Raw genomic sequence first — 15,345 nt, 5'->3', positions numbered from 1 at the left:
AATTTATTTTCCCCTCAAAATATAGCCATTAATATCTAAACCCCTGGCAACAAAAGTGAGTACACCCCTTCGTAAATACGTACATCCCTAAATGTCCAAACTGAGTACTGCTTGTCATTTTCCCTCCAAAATGTCATGTGACTCGTCACAGGAGTGCTGTCAGCATTGCTGCAGGGATTGAAGAGGTGGGGGGTCAACCTGTGAGTGCTCAGACCATACGCCGCACTTTACATCAAATTGGTGTACGTAGCTGTCACCCCAGGAGGAAGCCTCTTCTGAAGACGGTACACAAGAAAGCCCTCAAACAGTTTTCTGAAGACATGTCAACAAAGCACATGGATTACTGGAACCATGTCCAATGGTCCGATGAGACGGGCGGGCGGGCTTTCTTTCCCGCAAGCTAGTGTGACCAAATTCCAAATTCTTTGCCTTCACTGCCTTTCTTGACAGTCTAAACAGGTGGAGTCAAATAGAAACAGATATATTTTCAAAGCCAAGCTTAACCACTTTGATACGTATGTGGGTTTAAATAAGATAGGGTGAGCAAACGTCGTCCTCGTTTGCCCGGGCATGTCCACTTTTAACATCGTGTCCGGGCATCCGGCGGGCTTTTATAAATTCAGTAAAATGTCCGGTTTTCATTATTTTTCAGAGTACCAATTACCGTATGTTGAAATTGAATGACCCTTTGCACAGAATGCTACGGTACTGTGCTGCCTGTGACGTTGTCCCAGAGAGCCTGCTGTCGTCAGTAACAGAGAAAACAGACATCGGAGCAGTGTTCCATTGTCCCCCAAAGTGCTAATACACAAAAAAAACTAAAGACTAAAGTGAGGTTTTTGTTGTTGTTAAATTAGTATTTGTGTGAGACTACAATTTGATTTACAGTATTTTACTGGAAAGAGAAAAGAGCTTTTTGTTAAAGCTGGATTTTCAACAGAAGAGGTATTATTTAGAACATTATTTCAGATCATTTATTTGAACAGTAAGAATCGAAAAGACAACTATTATTTTGATCAAGGATGATTCGCTAATACAGAAGAGGCATTATTTTTATTTTTTTTAATCATTATTTAATTCCAGTTTTTTTATGTGGTTATTGTACTATTATTTTAGGAATAATAAAGCCTGCTGAGTAACTTCTGAGAATTTGAATTCGTGTCTTATGTTATATAACTATTATTTTGTTCTAAAAATGAATTTTCTATCCAGACGGAGGAGGCACACTTTAAATATATTAAAGTGATAAGACATCTTTTGTTACGGGATGGTCAGTAAAGACCAAGGAGCCAGTTACAGGGGTGGCATCGGATTTATTTTGAAAACAAATTCTCAAACACAAAATCACCCTGGAAGGGGAAAATGTACTTTCGAAAAAAATAAAAATGTGACTAGGACATGACTAGCATAGCTACAAAGCAAGTACACGGAAAAGTGTGGTCTTCTCAGGAGCAAGGTTACGAACACTATTGGTGTTGGAATCATCTGGCATCTTGTGCATGTTTGGCCTGGACTTAACAAGGCTCTACTAATGAGCCACAAGTGTTGCTGGTTAACCTCACCCCTGGGGAGACAGGTCCCACTCGCACCCGTGCAGCCTGCGGACAGGGAGAAAGGCATCAATGCCGAACATAAGGCAGGATCACAACATCTTTGAGTGAACTTCGAGTAAAATTTAAATATCTCAAGGCCGGACCGAGTGTCCTCTTCTTTGGAATTCAAATTATGGTCACCCTAAAATAAGATATGAGTCAATTTTTTCGTAATGTGGCTTCAGTCTGAAAGTTTCAGTCCCCCAAGTCAGAATTCGTCTATTGGTGATATCAACCTTTATTTCTTCACAATGGGTGAAATAGCAGACGTAGCAGGAAATCACAACAAACATGGAGGACAGAAAGGTGTGCAGTGGTAGGAAAGCAAAGTTTAACAGCTCATAAGCATTTGGGGTGAACGTACTATCCTTCATGTTAAATATGCTCTACTGTTTGTTTGGCATGTTTCCTCTGCAGCTTTATGACAAATTTTTCTACATCTGCGCATGCATGTCATCTTTACTCATTGAATTGTTATGATGTGTTTGATTATTGCTTTTCAATGGATGCAGGGTAATTATTGGGCATCTATAAAAACTATTTGTTTGAACGGTCACACGAATATGCCCCCTCTCCGTGAGTCATCACCTTATTGTGGTGGAGGGGTTTGCGTGTCCCAATGATCCTAGGAGCTATGTTGTCTGGGGCTTTGGGTCCCTGGTAGGGTCGCCCATGGCAAACAGGTCCTAGGTGAGGGGCCAGACGAAGCATGGCTCAAAAAGACTCCTTATGATGAAATTGATAAATGAACTCAAGGTTCCCTTGCCCGGACGCGGGATACCGGGGCCCCCCTCCGGAGTCAGGCCTGGAAGTGGGGCTTGAAGGCAAGCGTCTGGTGGCCGGGCCTGTCCCCATGGGGCCCGGCCGGGCACAGCCCGAAAAGGCAACGTGGGTTCCCGTTCCCATGGACTCACCACCTGTGGGAGGGGCCAAAGGGGTCGGGTGCGTAGTGAGTTGGGTGACAGCCAAAGGCGGGGGCATTGGCGATCCGATCCCCAGCTGCACAAGCTAACTCTGGGGACATGGAATGTCACCTCTCTGGCAGGGAAGGAACCCGAGCTGGTGTGTGAGGCAGAGAAGTTCCGACTAGATATAGTCGGACTCTCCTCCACACACAGCTTGGGTTCTGGTACCAATCTTCTCGAGAGGGGTTGGACTCTCTTCCACTCTGGAGTTGACCACGGTGAGAGGCACCGAGGAGGTGTGGGCATTCTTATTGCCCCCCGGCTTGGCGCCTGTACGTTGGGGTTCACACCGGTAGACGAGAGGGTAGCTTCCCTCCGCCTTCGGGTGGGGGGACGGGTTCTGACTGTTGTTTGCGCTTATGCACCGAACAACAGCTCAGAGTACCCACCCTTTTTGGAGTCCTTGGAGGGTGTGCTGGAGAGCGCCCCCACTGGGGACTCCCTCGTTCTCCTGGGGGTCTTCAACGCTCACGTGGGCAATGACAGTGAGACCTGGAGGGGCATGATTGGGAGGAATGGCCCCACCCCCGATCAGAACCCGAGTGGTGTTCTGTTATTGGACTTCTGTGCTCGTCACGGTTTGTCCATTACATACACCATGTTCAAACATAAGGGTGTCCATATGTGCACTTGGCACCAGGACACCCTAGGCCGCAGTTCGTTGATCGATTTTGTAATCGTGTCATTGGACTTGCGGCCGCATGTTTGGGACACTCGGGTGAAGAGAGGGGCGGAGCTGTCAACTGATCACCACCTGGTGGTGTGTTGGCTCCGATGGCGGGGGAAGATGCTGGCCAGACGTATTGTGCGGGTCTGCTGGGAACGTCTGGCAGAATCCCCTGTCAGAAAGAGTTTCAACACCCACCTCCGGCAGAACTTCTCCCTTGTCCTGTGGGAGGTGGGGGACATCGAGTCTGAGTGGGCCATGTTCCGCACCTCCATTGTTGAGGCGGCCGATCGGAGCTGTGGCCATAAGGTGGTTGGTGCCTGTCGTGACGGCAATCCCCGAACCCGCTGGTGGACACCAGCGGTAAGGGATGCCGTCAAGCTGAAGAAGAAGGCCTATCGGGCCTTTTTGGCCAGTGGGACTCCGGAGGCAGCTGACAGGTACCGGCTGGCCAAGCGGACTGCAGCTACGAGGCAAAAACTCGGACATGGGAGAAGTTCGGCGAGGCCATGGAAAACGACTTCCGGACGGCTTCGAGGAAATTCTGGTCCACCATCCGGCGTCTGAGGAGAAGAAAGCAGTGCACCATTAACACTGTGTATAGTGAAGATGGGGTACTGCTGACCTCGACTCGGGACGTTGTGAGTCGGCGGGGAGAATACTTCAAAGCCCTCCTCAATTCCACCGACACGCCTTCCTTTGAGGAAGCAGAGTCTGGGGACTCCGAGGTGGGCTCTCCGATTTCTGGGGTTCAAGTTACTGAGGTGGTTGGAAAGCTCCTCGGTGACAAGGCCCAGGGGTCGATGAGATCGGCCCGGAGTTCCTAAAGGCTCTGGATGTTGTGGGGCTGTCGTGGCTGACACGCCTCTACAACATCGCGTGAACATCGGAGACAGTGCCTCTGGATTGGCAGACCGGGGTGGTGGTTCCCCTTTTTAAGAAGGGGGACCGGAGGGTGTGTTCCAATTATAGAGGGATCACACTCCTCAGCCTCCCCGGTAAAGTCTATTCAGGGGTGCTTGAGAGGAGGGCCCGTCGAGAAGTTGAATCTCGGATTCAGGAGGGGCAGTGTGGTTTTCGTCCCGGCCGTGGAACAGTGCTCTACACCCTCTGCAGGGTCCTCGAGGGTGCATGGGAGTTCGCCCAACCAGTCTACATGTGTTTTATGGATCTGGAGAAGGCGTTCGACCGTGTGCCTTGGGGAGTCGTGTGGGGGGTGCTCCGGGAGTACCGAGCCCCCTTGGTACCCCTTGGAGCCCCGGTGTCAGAGTTTGGTCTGCATTGCCGTTAGTAAGTCGAATTCGTTCCCAGTGAGGGTTGGACTCCGCCAAGGCTGCCCTTTGTCACCGATTCTGTTCATACCTTTTATGGACAGAATTTCTAGGCGTAGCCGAAGCGTTGAGGGGGTCCGGTTTGTTGACCTCAGCATTGAATCTCTGCTTTTTGCAGATGATGTGGTGCTGTTGGCTTCATCAAGCCGTGATCTCCAACTTTCACTGGAACGGTTCGCGGCCGAGTATGAAGCGGTTGGGATGAAGATCAGCACCTCCAAATCAGACCATGGTCCTCAGTCGGAAAAGGGTGGCGTGCCCTCTCCGGGTCGGTGATGAGATCCTGCCCCAAGTAGAGGAGTTCAAGTATCTTGGGGTCTTGTTCACGAGTGAGGGTAGGAGGGAGCGAGAGATCGACAGGCGGTCCGTAGTGGTGAAGAAGGAGCTAAGCCGAAAGGCAAAGCTCTCGATTTACCAGTCGATCTACGTTCCTACTCTCACCTATGGTCACGAGCTGTGTGTCGTGACCGAAAGAACAAGATCCCGGATACAAGCGGCTGAGATGAGTTTCCTTCGCAGGGTGTCCGGGCTCTCCCTTAGAGATAAGGTGAGAAGCTCTGTCATCCGGGAGGGACTCGGCGTTGAGCCGCTACTCCTCCGCGTTGAGAGGAGCCAGCTGAGGTGGCTCAGACATCTGGTTCGGATGCCTCCTGGACGCCTCCCCGGAGAGGTGTTCCGGGCATGTCCCACCGGCGGGAGGCCCCGGGGACAACCCAGGACACGCTGGAGAGACTATGTCTCTCGGCTGGCCTGGGAACGGCTTGGGATCCCGCCGGAGGAGCTGGTTGAAGTGGCTGGGGAGAGGGAAGTCTGGGCTTCCCTGTTAAAGCTGCTGCCCCCGCGACCCGACCCTGGAGCAAGCGGAAGATAATGGATGGATGGATGGATGAATATGCCCCCCCCCCCCCCCCCCCCCCAAAAAAAAAAAAAAAGACATGTGCATTAAGACCTGTGGTCTGAACTTAGGTTTATAGTCCTGAGAAACTTTTTTTCCCCTTAATCATGATTTTTTTTAAAACCAGTACAGTATTATTTCTTTTTCTTTTAGTGGATTTACAGGACAATTTGTGTCGAAAATGGCCGAAATGTAGCTTTAATTATTAGAGTTGGTCTTTTTCACCTGGCTGAGCTGATATTTGTCGGTGCACAAGTTTTTATACTGTGGCCTTGCATTTTGATCATTTGACGTGTGGTGTTAAAAGTGGTACTAATAGAAATGTGTGTGGGGGTCTATTTTTTACCCCTTTTTGCAATATAGTGAATTGAAATGGACTAGAACTCATTATCTTGACCCCCAACCAAGAGACAGAGTAATTTGACGTGTTTGTTTGATATGTTATTGTATTTTTGTTATGTTGTGAAAACAATAAAAAGACTGTTGGCAAAAAAAAAGTGGTACTACCATCAGGAAGCAGAATTTAAAGAAGCGTTTGCTCAAACCCACAGAAGGGGACGTGGCTGTAATAAAAGGAGATATTTCTAAAACAGTCACATTAAATCACTTGACATTTGACCGGTTGGGACTTCCATTTCCTATGCAAATTGTGCAGGCAGGCATGCATGAAACAGTGGAAAAAATTGGAATTTTACGTAAGGGGACCTTTAATGAAAAATGAAAGATGTTAGATCAACAATATGAAATGTAAAGTTTCGGGCAGATTAGACTTAACTAAAATTGTGCATTCTGTGTTTTTTGAAGGGGTGAACATTTTTAGTGTTATTAGAGGGAGACCTTTGCACAAAACATTTATTTTCCCGTGAGAGGTAAAAGTCAAACTACAGGTCTCAACTTCAACTAATCGGGTGTCAAATATAACTTGCTTATAAATGGTTTAATCATCTTGAATCAACCACTTTTACTACATGCATGCCATGGGACCGTTCAATACACTAGCACACACGTGGCAACATAATGATTGTGTGCTAAACTGTCTGTGGCCAAAACATTTGAGCTTGACAATGACCATTGCACTATTGGATGATTTTCTCATTAAGCTCTCAAATAAGGACCACTTAAAGGAGGAGGATCTACGGTGTTTGATTTGCTCATTAGAAGAACGCAAGTTGTAGTTTTTGTGTTTGTTTTCCCTCCCCTTCAATTAGTTTAAAGCTTGCATTTCCTGTCTTCCTTTTATGCACTGTACTGCAGTACGAAGGCAGATCAGGCTTTCATGCATGGCTCACTCTGCTTATGTAAGAGCACTACTTAAACCTGGTTACGTCACACAAGAGGCACTGTGTCAGTGGGTCACTGTGCCACACCGCCACTCAACTGTACTGTAGTGATCCTTTCACTGGGCAGGACTGAAAGGAGAAACTCTTTGTGTGAGCAGCCAGTCGTAGGAAATTAAAAATAATTAACTTAATAGTGTTAATGGGTGATTTAACCAGAGTGTATTTTAAAAAAAAAAAAAGTATTTTATTTTTTTTCTAATGAAAATAAATAAAAATAGTGGTTAAAAAAAAAAAAATTATAATAATAATTGATAACTGGTGTGCACATATGTGGATATCACATTGAGGGTGAAATAGAACACCCCTAGGCTACGTTTACACTAGGAAGGATAACTTTGTCCCGGTTATTTGCAGACTATTTGTATACCTGTCAGCACTACGTTTAAAGAGCGTTTAAGGTCGCCCCCGCTTCTTCAAGGCATGCCAGCATTTGCGTAGACTACACATGCGCAAAAATGAGCAGCCTCATTGTTACGTCATCGTCCGCGTGGTTTACTTCTGAACCGGAAACTCATTACTCTCCTACAGGAAATTTTGAAATTACTACACCTTTTAGACCAGGGGACGGCAGGTCCGTTTTGTGAGCACTTTTCTTTTCGTGAACGCATCACACGGGAGTGAAGAGACTGTGGGCACGCTCGGCATTTATGAGCAGAGTTATGATTGAAATAAATCTTTAGAAAACAACAACGAAAGCCTGACATCGCTCCTTGGGATGTTACAATTGTTGCTCAGTTGCGTACTCACTACTTGGAAAATAACACACAGAATGACCACTTTGAAAATGACAAACAGAAAGATGGTGTGGTGGGTCCGTAGTTTATGAAATTACACGGCCCCTTACCTCGTGTAATAACATTTCCAAACAAGGGTACATGAAGCCCCTTTCAGACTTATATCCTGGTGAATTCCCGTGTAATTTGACGCGGGATGTACTCTTGTCACGGCTTTCAGACATGGAGAGCTGTCCCAGGAATAATCCAGGTTGGACACTTTTAGACTTGTCCCGTGTTAGCGACTCGATGCACACATTTCCAAAGATGGATGATGGACTGTCTCTTCCTCGGCTAATTTTGTTATATTTCCAGTTTAATTTTGCTCATTCCAGTTTGCCATGTTGGTTTGTTTACCCCTTTTCGTCTTACTGCGAAGAAAGCGGAAATGACAAACGACCTGCCATGATATTAACTTCACCAGCCTTTGTGCTGTGACCCAGGAATTAAACTCCTGCTTTCACAGATGACGCATCCCAGGTAAGTCCCGGACATTATAGTAGAACGCGACCCGGTAAATGGCCATGTCATCTCCGTGTCAGTCGACTTGGGAAATTGTTTTCACACATAAGGGCTACCCGTTTAAATCCCGGCAATTAACCTGAGTTCGGGTACGTGTAAAAGGAGCTTTAGTGTAGCCGATATGCCGTATAGTTTAACTAACACCACGAGTTCAAGGCCATTATCCGTCCTAGTGTAGACAGTACATACCAAATGTTAATATTGCAGCCTACATGAATACAAATGTGATGTCTATGTAGGTGGATGCCAGGTCTTTATGGAATATTTTATTTTTATGTAACCAAATATTCACCTGCCCTATAAAAGTTTAACTAACTGCGCAGTTTATTAATCCAAATTTGGTTATGTAAAACACAGAACTGCTCCATCAAACAGACCCAGCTGGGGCCTTGTTATATCCCAATCTCTGATCATTCTGTATCCTCTGTTTACCTTTGCCCTCCACTTCATACTCTGCTCCTCCTTACTGCCAGAAGAACAGCCCTTGCATGTCTTTTTTTTCTCCTCTTCCACTCCAGTTCTGTTTAGTTCACAGACACGCATGCTTCGGGACAAGAATGAGGGAAGAACCGGCCACTCCCACTTTTCTCTTCTAGTTCCCTTGGAGAAAAAAAATACAGGGAGAGAGAGGAGGAGGGGAGGAGGAGAAGAGTGAGGATGAGGGAGGAGCGTAGCTGCACTGAGGCTGAGCCCTCTATGTCTGAGAACACTGAGTGGAGCAGACGGCAGTAGCCACACAAACACTCTTCTCTCAGTTACATGCACAGTCACACACATCACTTGCACCGCTGCCACTGCACAAACACACAGACAGTGACGGCTGCCAGGCACAGTGGGAACCAAGCCGTCAGGGACAGAGCTCGTGAAAAAAGAGCGGCATCGCAGAAGGGAAGAGAAGAAAAGAGAGTTGGAAGAGGCACCTTGAGGATCAGAGGGGATTTTCCTCAGTGTGAGTGCATGTCTGGATTAGACTGCTTCTTCTTGAGTGAGAGTTTTTTTTTTTTATCTTTTGCTCATCCTCCACGCTGGAGTCCAGTGCTATCTACCTATCTGCTCCCGGAGCTTAACAAAAGAGGGAGTGAGTGAGAGTGAGTAGGAAAAAAGCAGTCACAGCTTCAGCTCCAGACCACCCTCCTTCTCCTACTCTTCCCTCCAGCTCCACATCCAAGTGCGAGTTGATCACTGACTTTGGAGGATACAATACAGGATGGTGTTTGTTCCCCCGGATGCAGCCGAGCTTCTCGTGGGATCAGGGTCTTGTTTGGAGTGAGGGCTAGGATCAGGAGAAAACAGATCCACAGCCAAAAAAGGAAAAGAAAGACAGCGACAGCAGAGAAACACGACCAACTGAAGGGGCATCTGCAGGGCAGCAGAGAGAAGAAAAGATTGAGTGTGCTTTTTAGAGCAGAGACTGCGAGGAACCGGCAACCAGATCCCATCCACTCCTCCCTCCTCCTCTCTTTGCTCTCTTCCTCTTCCCCCTCCTTAACATTCACTCTGTCCTGTTGTCCAATCCCTTCTATTGTTTCCTGTATTACCACTTCCTATCCTCATATTATGCTTTGTTGGTCTTCCTTCACCCCATCTTGCCCTCTACTTAAACCCTAACTGTGTTGCACCTCTGGATTCTTTCTGCTTTTTGGTACAAACAACCAGACTTTTTTCTGAGCAGCTTGGCAAGTTTTTTATCTTGGCATCTTTGACTCTTTGGAACAGATCATCAAAAAAGATGCAGGCTAGAACCTCAGTGTGATTGTTTCTCTCCTGTAAGCTTCCATCTCCAACCACCGGGACCTCCAGTTTGATTCCAGCTACATGGGCAAGCGTTTGGAGCAGCACCAAATGTACCCCCAGTACACATATTACTACCCCCACTACCTTCAGACCAAGGTAGGATGCTTATCCTGATACACTTGCTTGTGTGCCATAAACCATACTTGATCATGCCTACCCTATCCAGAAAATATGCTTTCATGTAATTGGTTAAATAGGTGTAATTTTTCGAAAAGCTTATGTAGAGTACAAAGGGGATGTTGGTGACACCTGGGAGGGTTCTTGAAAAGAAAACTATATTTACATATTTTCATTTGAGCTGCAAAAAAGCACAGTGGTCAGGTCTAAAAATGCCTCATAGTGTTAAATGGCTTACTGAAAAGCACTCTTTGCTCTAACCCCACATCTGTTTGTTAAGTAGAAAAAGGGTTTTTGTCATGCAGCTGGGTTTTTCCTACTCCTTTCCTTACATTCTCCCAATTAGCACTTGACCCTGTACCCTCAATCCAACCCCACCAGTTCAAGTTCAAACTCAGGGCATGAGGCCTTCCCTCCACTCGCATTGTCCGTTTATCAAACCACCACCACCACCACCACCTTCTGACCTTCTGAATCCTGATCATCAGTTATCTTACTTCATTCTCACAAAGGCCCCTTGTGATGAATATCTGACACAGTTACCCTATTATCTTGCACCTTGTATCTTTTTGGCAGTTTTGAGCCTCACGCTTTCCATGCATAGAAACATACCAACATTGTCTCCTCTACCACCAGTGTTAAAAATAAACAGGCCTGATCAATTGTTTCTGCTTTTTCACGCAACTCTACCCTCTTGTTGTTTGCTGTTGCTTTTTTTTTTTTAACCTGCTCTTGTAGTAACAGAAGAGCTATCGTTGCATGTTAGTTGCAATATTTAGCACGGTTCGTAGGTCAGCGGGCAAGAGTGGTGGATAGTGGGAATAGAGAAGATAAAAGTGTAGGAGTCGGATGTTACAGGTATAAAAAAAAGTGTGGGAAGATCAGGTAAAACTGTGCCATAGTCAATACATATCAAATGTCGACTTTGTGATGCAGTATGTAATCCTGTTGCCAAGTCTTTGTGATTTTTATCATTACCTTCACAAAGCACAAACTCATAGTGTGCATGAGAACTCAGAGATGAGACCGACGGTTAAACATTTAAATAAGTCCAGATTGAAAACTGTTCCTTTAGAGCTAGGAAATTCTGGACCTGACTAAAATTTTTGCATCCTTTTTCCTCAGAGCCCACATCAAATCATACACACATTATAAAATCAGATTGCACCCTTATAAGTATATTTTACAGTTTTAAGCAAACCATACTTGCTGAATTAGTGAATGAAAATATTTAACATTGTAGGATTTTTTTTATGTCATCAAAGGGAACTTCCTAGAATTTAAAGGGAATATTGTTAGAGGAATATTGATCATATTCCGATTGATACTTCAAAAATGGCACACAAATACACCTGTAGTGGTGAAACTAATCTCTTTGGTAAAGGTGCTGAGCAAGAGCATTTCTATAAAGTAGCATATACTGTATCTATCACACCAACACTGACAAAAAATGTGGAAAAACAAGCTAGCTAAGCTAAATTGGAACTAAGACTAAACAACAGTATTTATGTTTAGTAACTCCTTTAGCACCTATTGAGCTATTTTAAATGTTCATTTTACTGAACGGTTAGACTCAGACAATAACATAGTACCTGGTAAATATGTATTTATGAATGGTATAAAGTAATGATCTGTGGTAAAATCCTACATAAAAACCTTATGATTAAAGACCCCATGTTATAGGTTTCCCCCTATTTAACCAAAGATATGACATCGTCAACAAAGGGCAACCCTTTAGAAGTCAAAACAAACACGAAGAAAATGGTCCAGCGATTATGTTGTTTGGCCCTTTTTCCAAAAACTGAGGTTAAAAAAGGTTAAAACGAGTGGTTTCGTAAATCCCTAACTTTTCTACGTCACAAAGATTGACTCCAACTTTTAGGTTACAATCTCATTCCCTCCACCCCCAAACAGACATGTCAAACTTTGGTCGCAGTCGCTTTTATATGATTCGTTGAATCTTCTTTGGTGTCTCTTCTTTCTTCGGGGGTCAATGGTAGTTGGCAAATAACCTAATTGTGCGTTAACGCCACCTCCAACTTTTTAAATTAGTCAATTTTGAATAGAGTATCAGATGGTCTTAAAAAGTCTTTAAAAAAAAAACAGTCTTAAATTAAATAATTTAAATTTAAGGCCAAAAATGTCTGAAATTCTCCAAAAAGGTCTTAAATATGATTTCAACAGGTTTTAAAAATGTAATGAACTGAACATTAACTTCAATCTCGCTTTTAAATGTTTCGATTTTTGAGGACACTATAACAGAACTTCAAAGCGGAACAACCCGTGCTTCCCGGTCAGAATTTATTGAACACCACCAGCTATTGATGTGCGCACACAGTTCTGTGTTGACAGCTTAGTTAGCATAGCAGCAGAGTAAACTTTAAACAGAAACGAATTGCAGTACTTGCATCTGTGGATAAGTGCAAGTTTAATGATTTGTGGCTTCCGGACGAACAGTGCATGGTTGAAGTTGGTGGAGGGCTCACAGTTCTTGTGTGCATGCACGCTCAGGCGCACACCCACACACACGATGGCTATTGGATGTAGATTTTACTTATTTTGGTTCACAACAGAGAAATCTTCGTTGTTTTTATTTAGGTTAAGCATTTTGTATTGCAATTTGAACGAGCTGTAATTAAGTTCATATACTTTGCAAGTTATTCTGGATCTCCAATTTCCTTTTGAGTCTTTTGTACTCTTTTGCCAGTATTGATGTGAAATTGTATTCAATACAGTCTTAAAAAGTTTTAAATTTGGCTTGTTGAAACATACAAAGACCCTGATTGAATGAGAAGCACTATCGCCGATGACACATCATGAGCCGCGTCTTTAATGTTCATTTTAAATAATACACTCAGCTTTAACACACCGGCAACCATTTTTAGACATTCACGAATACTGAGTGTAATAAATATCTATGGTTTGGTTTATTTTATTTTATTTCAAATAAACTTGCCTTCATGTTTGATTTTCTAGAAGCATAATTTGTTGAACAGGTACTGTGCAAACTGTGACAAAACGGGGTTTGCATTAACGCCGTTATTAACATGTTTATAACTGACAGCATTAATATATATGTCGGAAAACACAGACAAGGCTGAAAAGCAGTTTCTGCTCTTGCACCCCTCTTTAAAATAAACTGCTGTATTTTAAGTCAAAAGAGCTTTTGTGTTTGATAGAACAACATGTCTATATGCTGCCATAGCAGATTCATGGTGCAATAAGCCCCCGAACTATTTTTAATTTGTCTGTTTTACCATGGAAACCCCCGTTTCCAGACGTCGCGCAACTGCTTTTTTTTTTTTCAACCTGGCCATAAAAAGAAGGTAAGTAAGCGTATTTATTATTCAAAATGTCTGTCATTCTTAGCTTAGAAACATTAATTGATGCCTAATATTTAAGTTAAAAAAAAAAAAAAAAAAAAAACGACTTTAAAAATTATTCACTTGCATATTTTAAACTTTTAAACAAATTACATCACAATGAAAAAAGGGTGTTATATTACCATGTTTCACCCATACAATCCCCCCAAAATCCAGCTGTGGTCATTAACATCTGTGTCTTGACACTCGATGATACATGCTACATGAAGTTTTGGATCGAAACAAGATAAATACATGATAATATCTCGCTAAAATCACGGCGTCTTTAATTCTGCTCTCGCGTGCTCTCACCTCCAGTTCGGGTTTGCTGTTTAATTTTTTATTTATTTTTTCTAATGCAAATTCAAAAAAAAAAAAAAAAAAAAAAAAATCCCCATATAATAGAGATCTTAAACATTCCAATGATGTATTACACATGCATATAGGACAATTTTGAATTTGGTCAAAATGGGGGTCTCAGAGCGGAACTTCAAGTCACCTGAGTGTTTTCCGCCATATATATGTGTGTGTGTAAGTACATACGAAGCATCATCATTCATATCGAATCTTATATGGCCAGGTACTGTGCGTTAAATTCAGTTAAACATTTGATGTCAGTCACGTCAATAATGTGATGGTGGCTGCCCACTGTCTCCTCTTTTATTTATATCAGTTCAAGGTCATCTCATTTCTCTCAAGTACTGTATCTGCAACAGGCATCTGGCCTAGACCATCACATCATTCCTTGCACCACTGGTTCTCTCACCCTAACGTCAACATCAAATTGAATTGTGTCCAACGTTTCCCAAGTTTTGCCTCTCTATTGCCCCTTCATCGTGTACCTTAGGATCTTGGTATCTTCATAGATATAGTATTAATAATATACTTTACACCTCGTTGTGCGTGTAGAGCTGTGTCTACAACAGTTCAAGTGTGTGTAAGGATGACATGAGTAGGTTAATCACATTTTATTTGTTTAAAACAGATGGGAACAAACATGTCCTGTGTGTTTGTATTTCAACAAGTGTGTGGGGTGATTGCGAGCGTGTGTGTGGTCTCACCTTCTTCCATGGCTGCCAGAAAAAGGCTGACCATGGAAATTTGTTCGATGTGCTGAGAATTCTGTGTTTTAAGTGGAAACATTATTATATACAGAAAAAGCGATATACCGTACATATTTTGCCAAAGGGTATTTATTAAAAACGGCTTGTGCTTCGCCTGCATATTGACATCATTAGTGCAGATTTGTCAGTCATTTTTGTGAGTCTGGATGAATGATTTTTTTCCTTCCTTCCTTCCTTCCTTCCTTCCTTCCTTCCTTCCTTCCTTCCTTCCTTCCTTCCTTCCTTCCTTCCTTCCTTCCTTCCTTCCTTCCTTCCTTCCTTCCTTCCTTCCTTCCTTCCTTCCTTCCTTCCTTTCGCATTCACTGATTTGTTTTAAGCCATTGTTTGCTTGAACAACATGTGAAACATCCAAAACCTAAAGAACAAAACAGATTTACTCCACTGTTGTCTCTTAAACATACCCTCAGCAACACTCAACCATACATTACACCTTGCAAACAACACCTATACTCCCTCTGGCTTGCACATACAGTCCTCCTGCTGCTCTGTGATTTGATTGGAGATGTAAATGGCCTCTTATTAATCTTGATTCCAGAGACTGGAGCCTTTCCTCTTGTGGAAATCAATCATGTATGTGCAAGCGTTTATGTGCGCACACATCTCGCTCTCACAAAAGCAATCTTTAAACCTGCGCCCTCTTCACATATATAGCAGTTATGAAATGGCTAAAATAACAATGCCTGGTTTGATGATGGTGTATATGTATGTGGGGAAATGCTACCCAGGTTTGCTCTTTCTCTGCCTCCACAATGGGCGAAAAGGGGAGTTCTTGTGCATTAGCAGAGAGCGGGAGCCGGATATCGTCTCTTATATATGACTAGTATCCCTTAATCATGTCTATAAGAGGGTTTGAAAGCAACCTA

General features: G+C 43.7%; 1 protein-coding gene across 2 annotated transcripts in view; it reads left to right on the top strand.

The window, feature by feature from the left end:
- Nucleotides 1–8,671: 8,671 nt before the first annotated feature.
- Nucleotides 8,672–15,345, top strand: part of LOC130914519 (RNA-binding motif, single-stranded-interacting protein 3-like) — a 227,298-nt gene continuing 220,624 nt past the window's right edge. The window contains exon 1 of one of the 2 annotated variants that reach the window (XM_057833779.1): nucleotides 8,672–9,975. In XM_057833779.1, the coding sequence (XP_057689762.1) occupies nucleotides 9,901–9,975 (75 nt within the window). In that variant the 5' untranslated portion in view covers nucleotides 8,672–9,900. The remainder of the gene's footprint in view (nucleotides 9,976–15,345) is intronic. The other variant, XM_057833781.1, reaches the window with a different exon arrangement.

This window comes from Corythoichthys intestinalis, chromosome 4, assembly GCF_030265065.1.
Source record: "Corythoichthys intestinalis isolate RoL2023-P3 chromosome 4, ASM3026506v1, whole genome shotgun sequence".
NCBI classification, from domain to species: domain Eukaryota; kingdom Metazoa; phylum Chordata; class Actinopteri; order Syngnathiformes; family Syngnathidae; genus Corythoichthys; species Corythoichthys intestinalis.
Note: the sequence above shows the minus strand (reverse complement) of the source record. Positions and strands in the feature narration are given on the sequence as shown.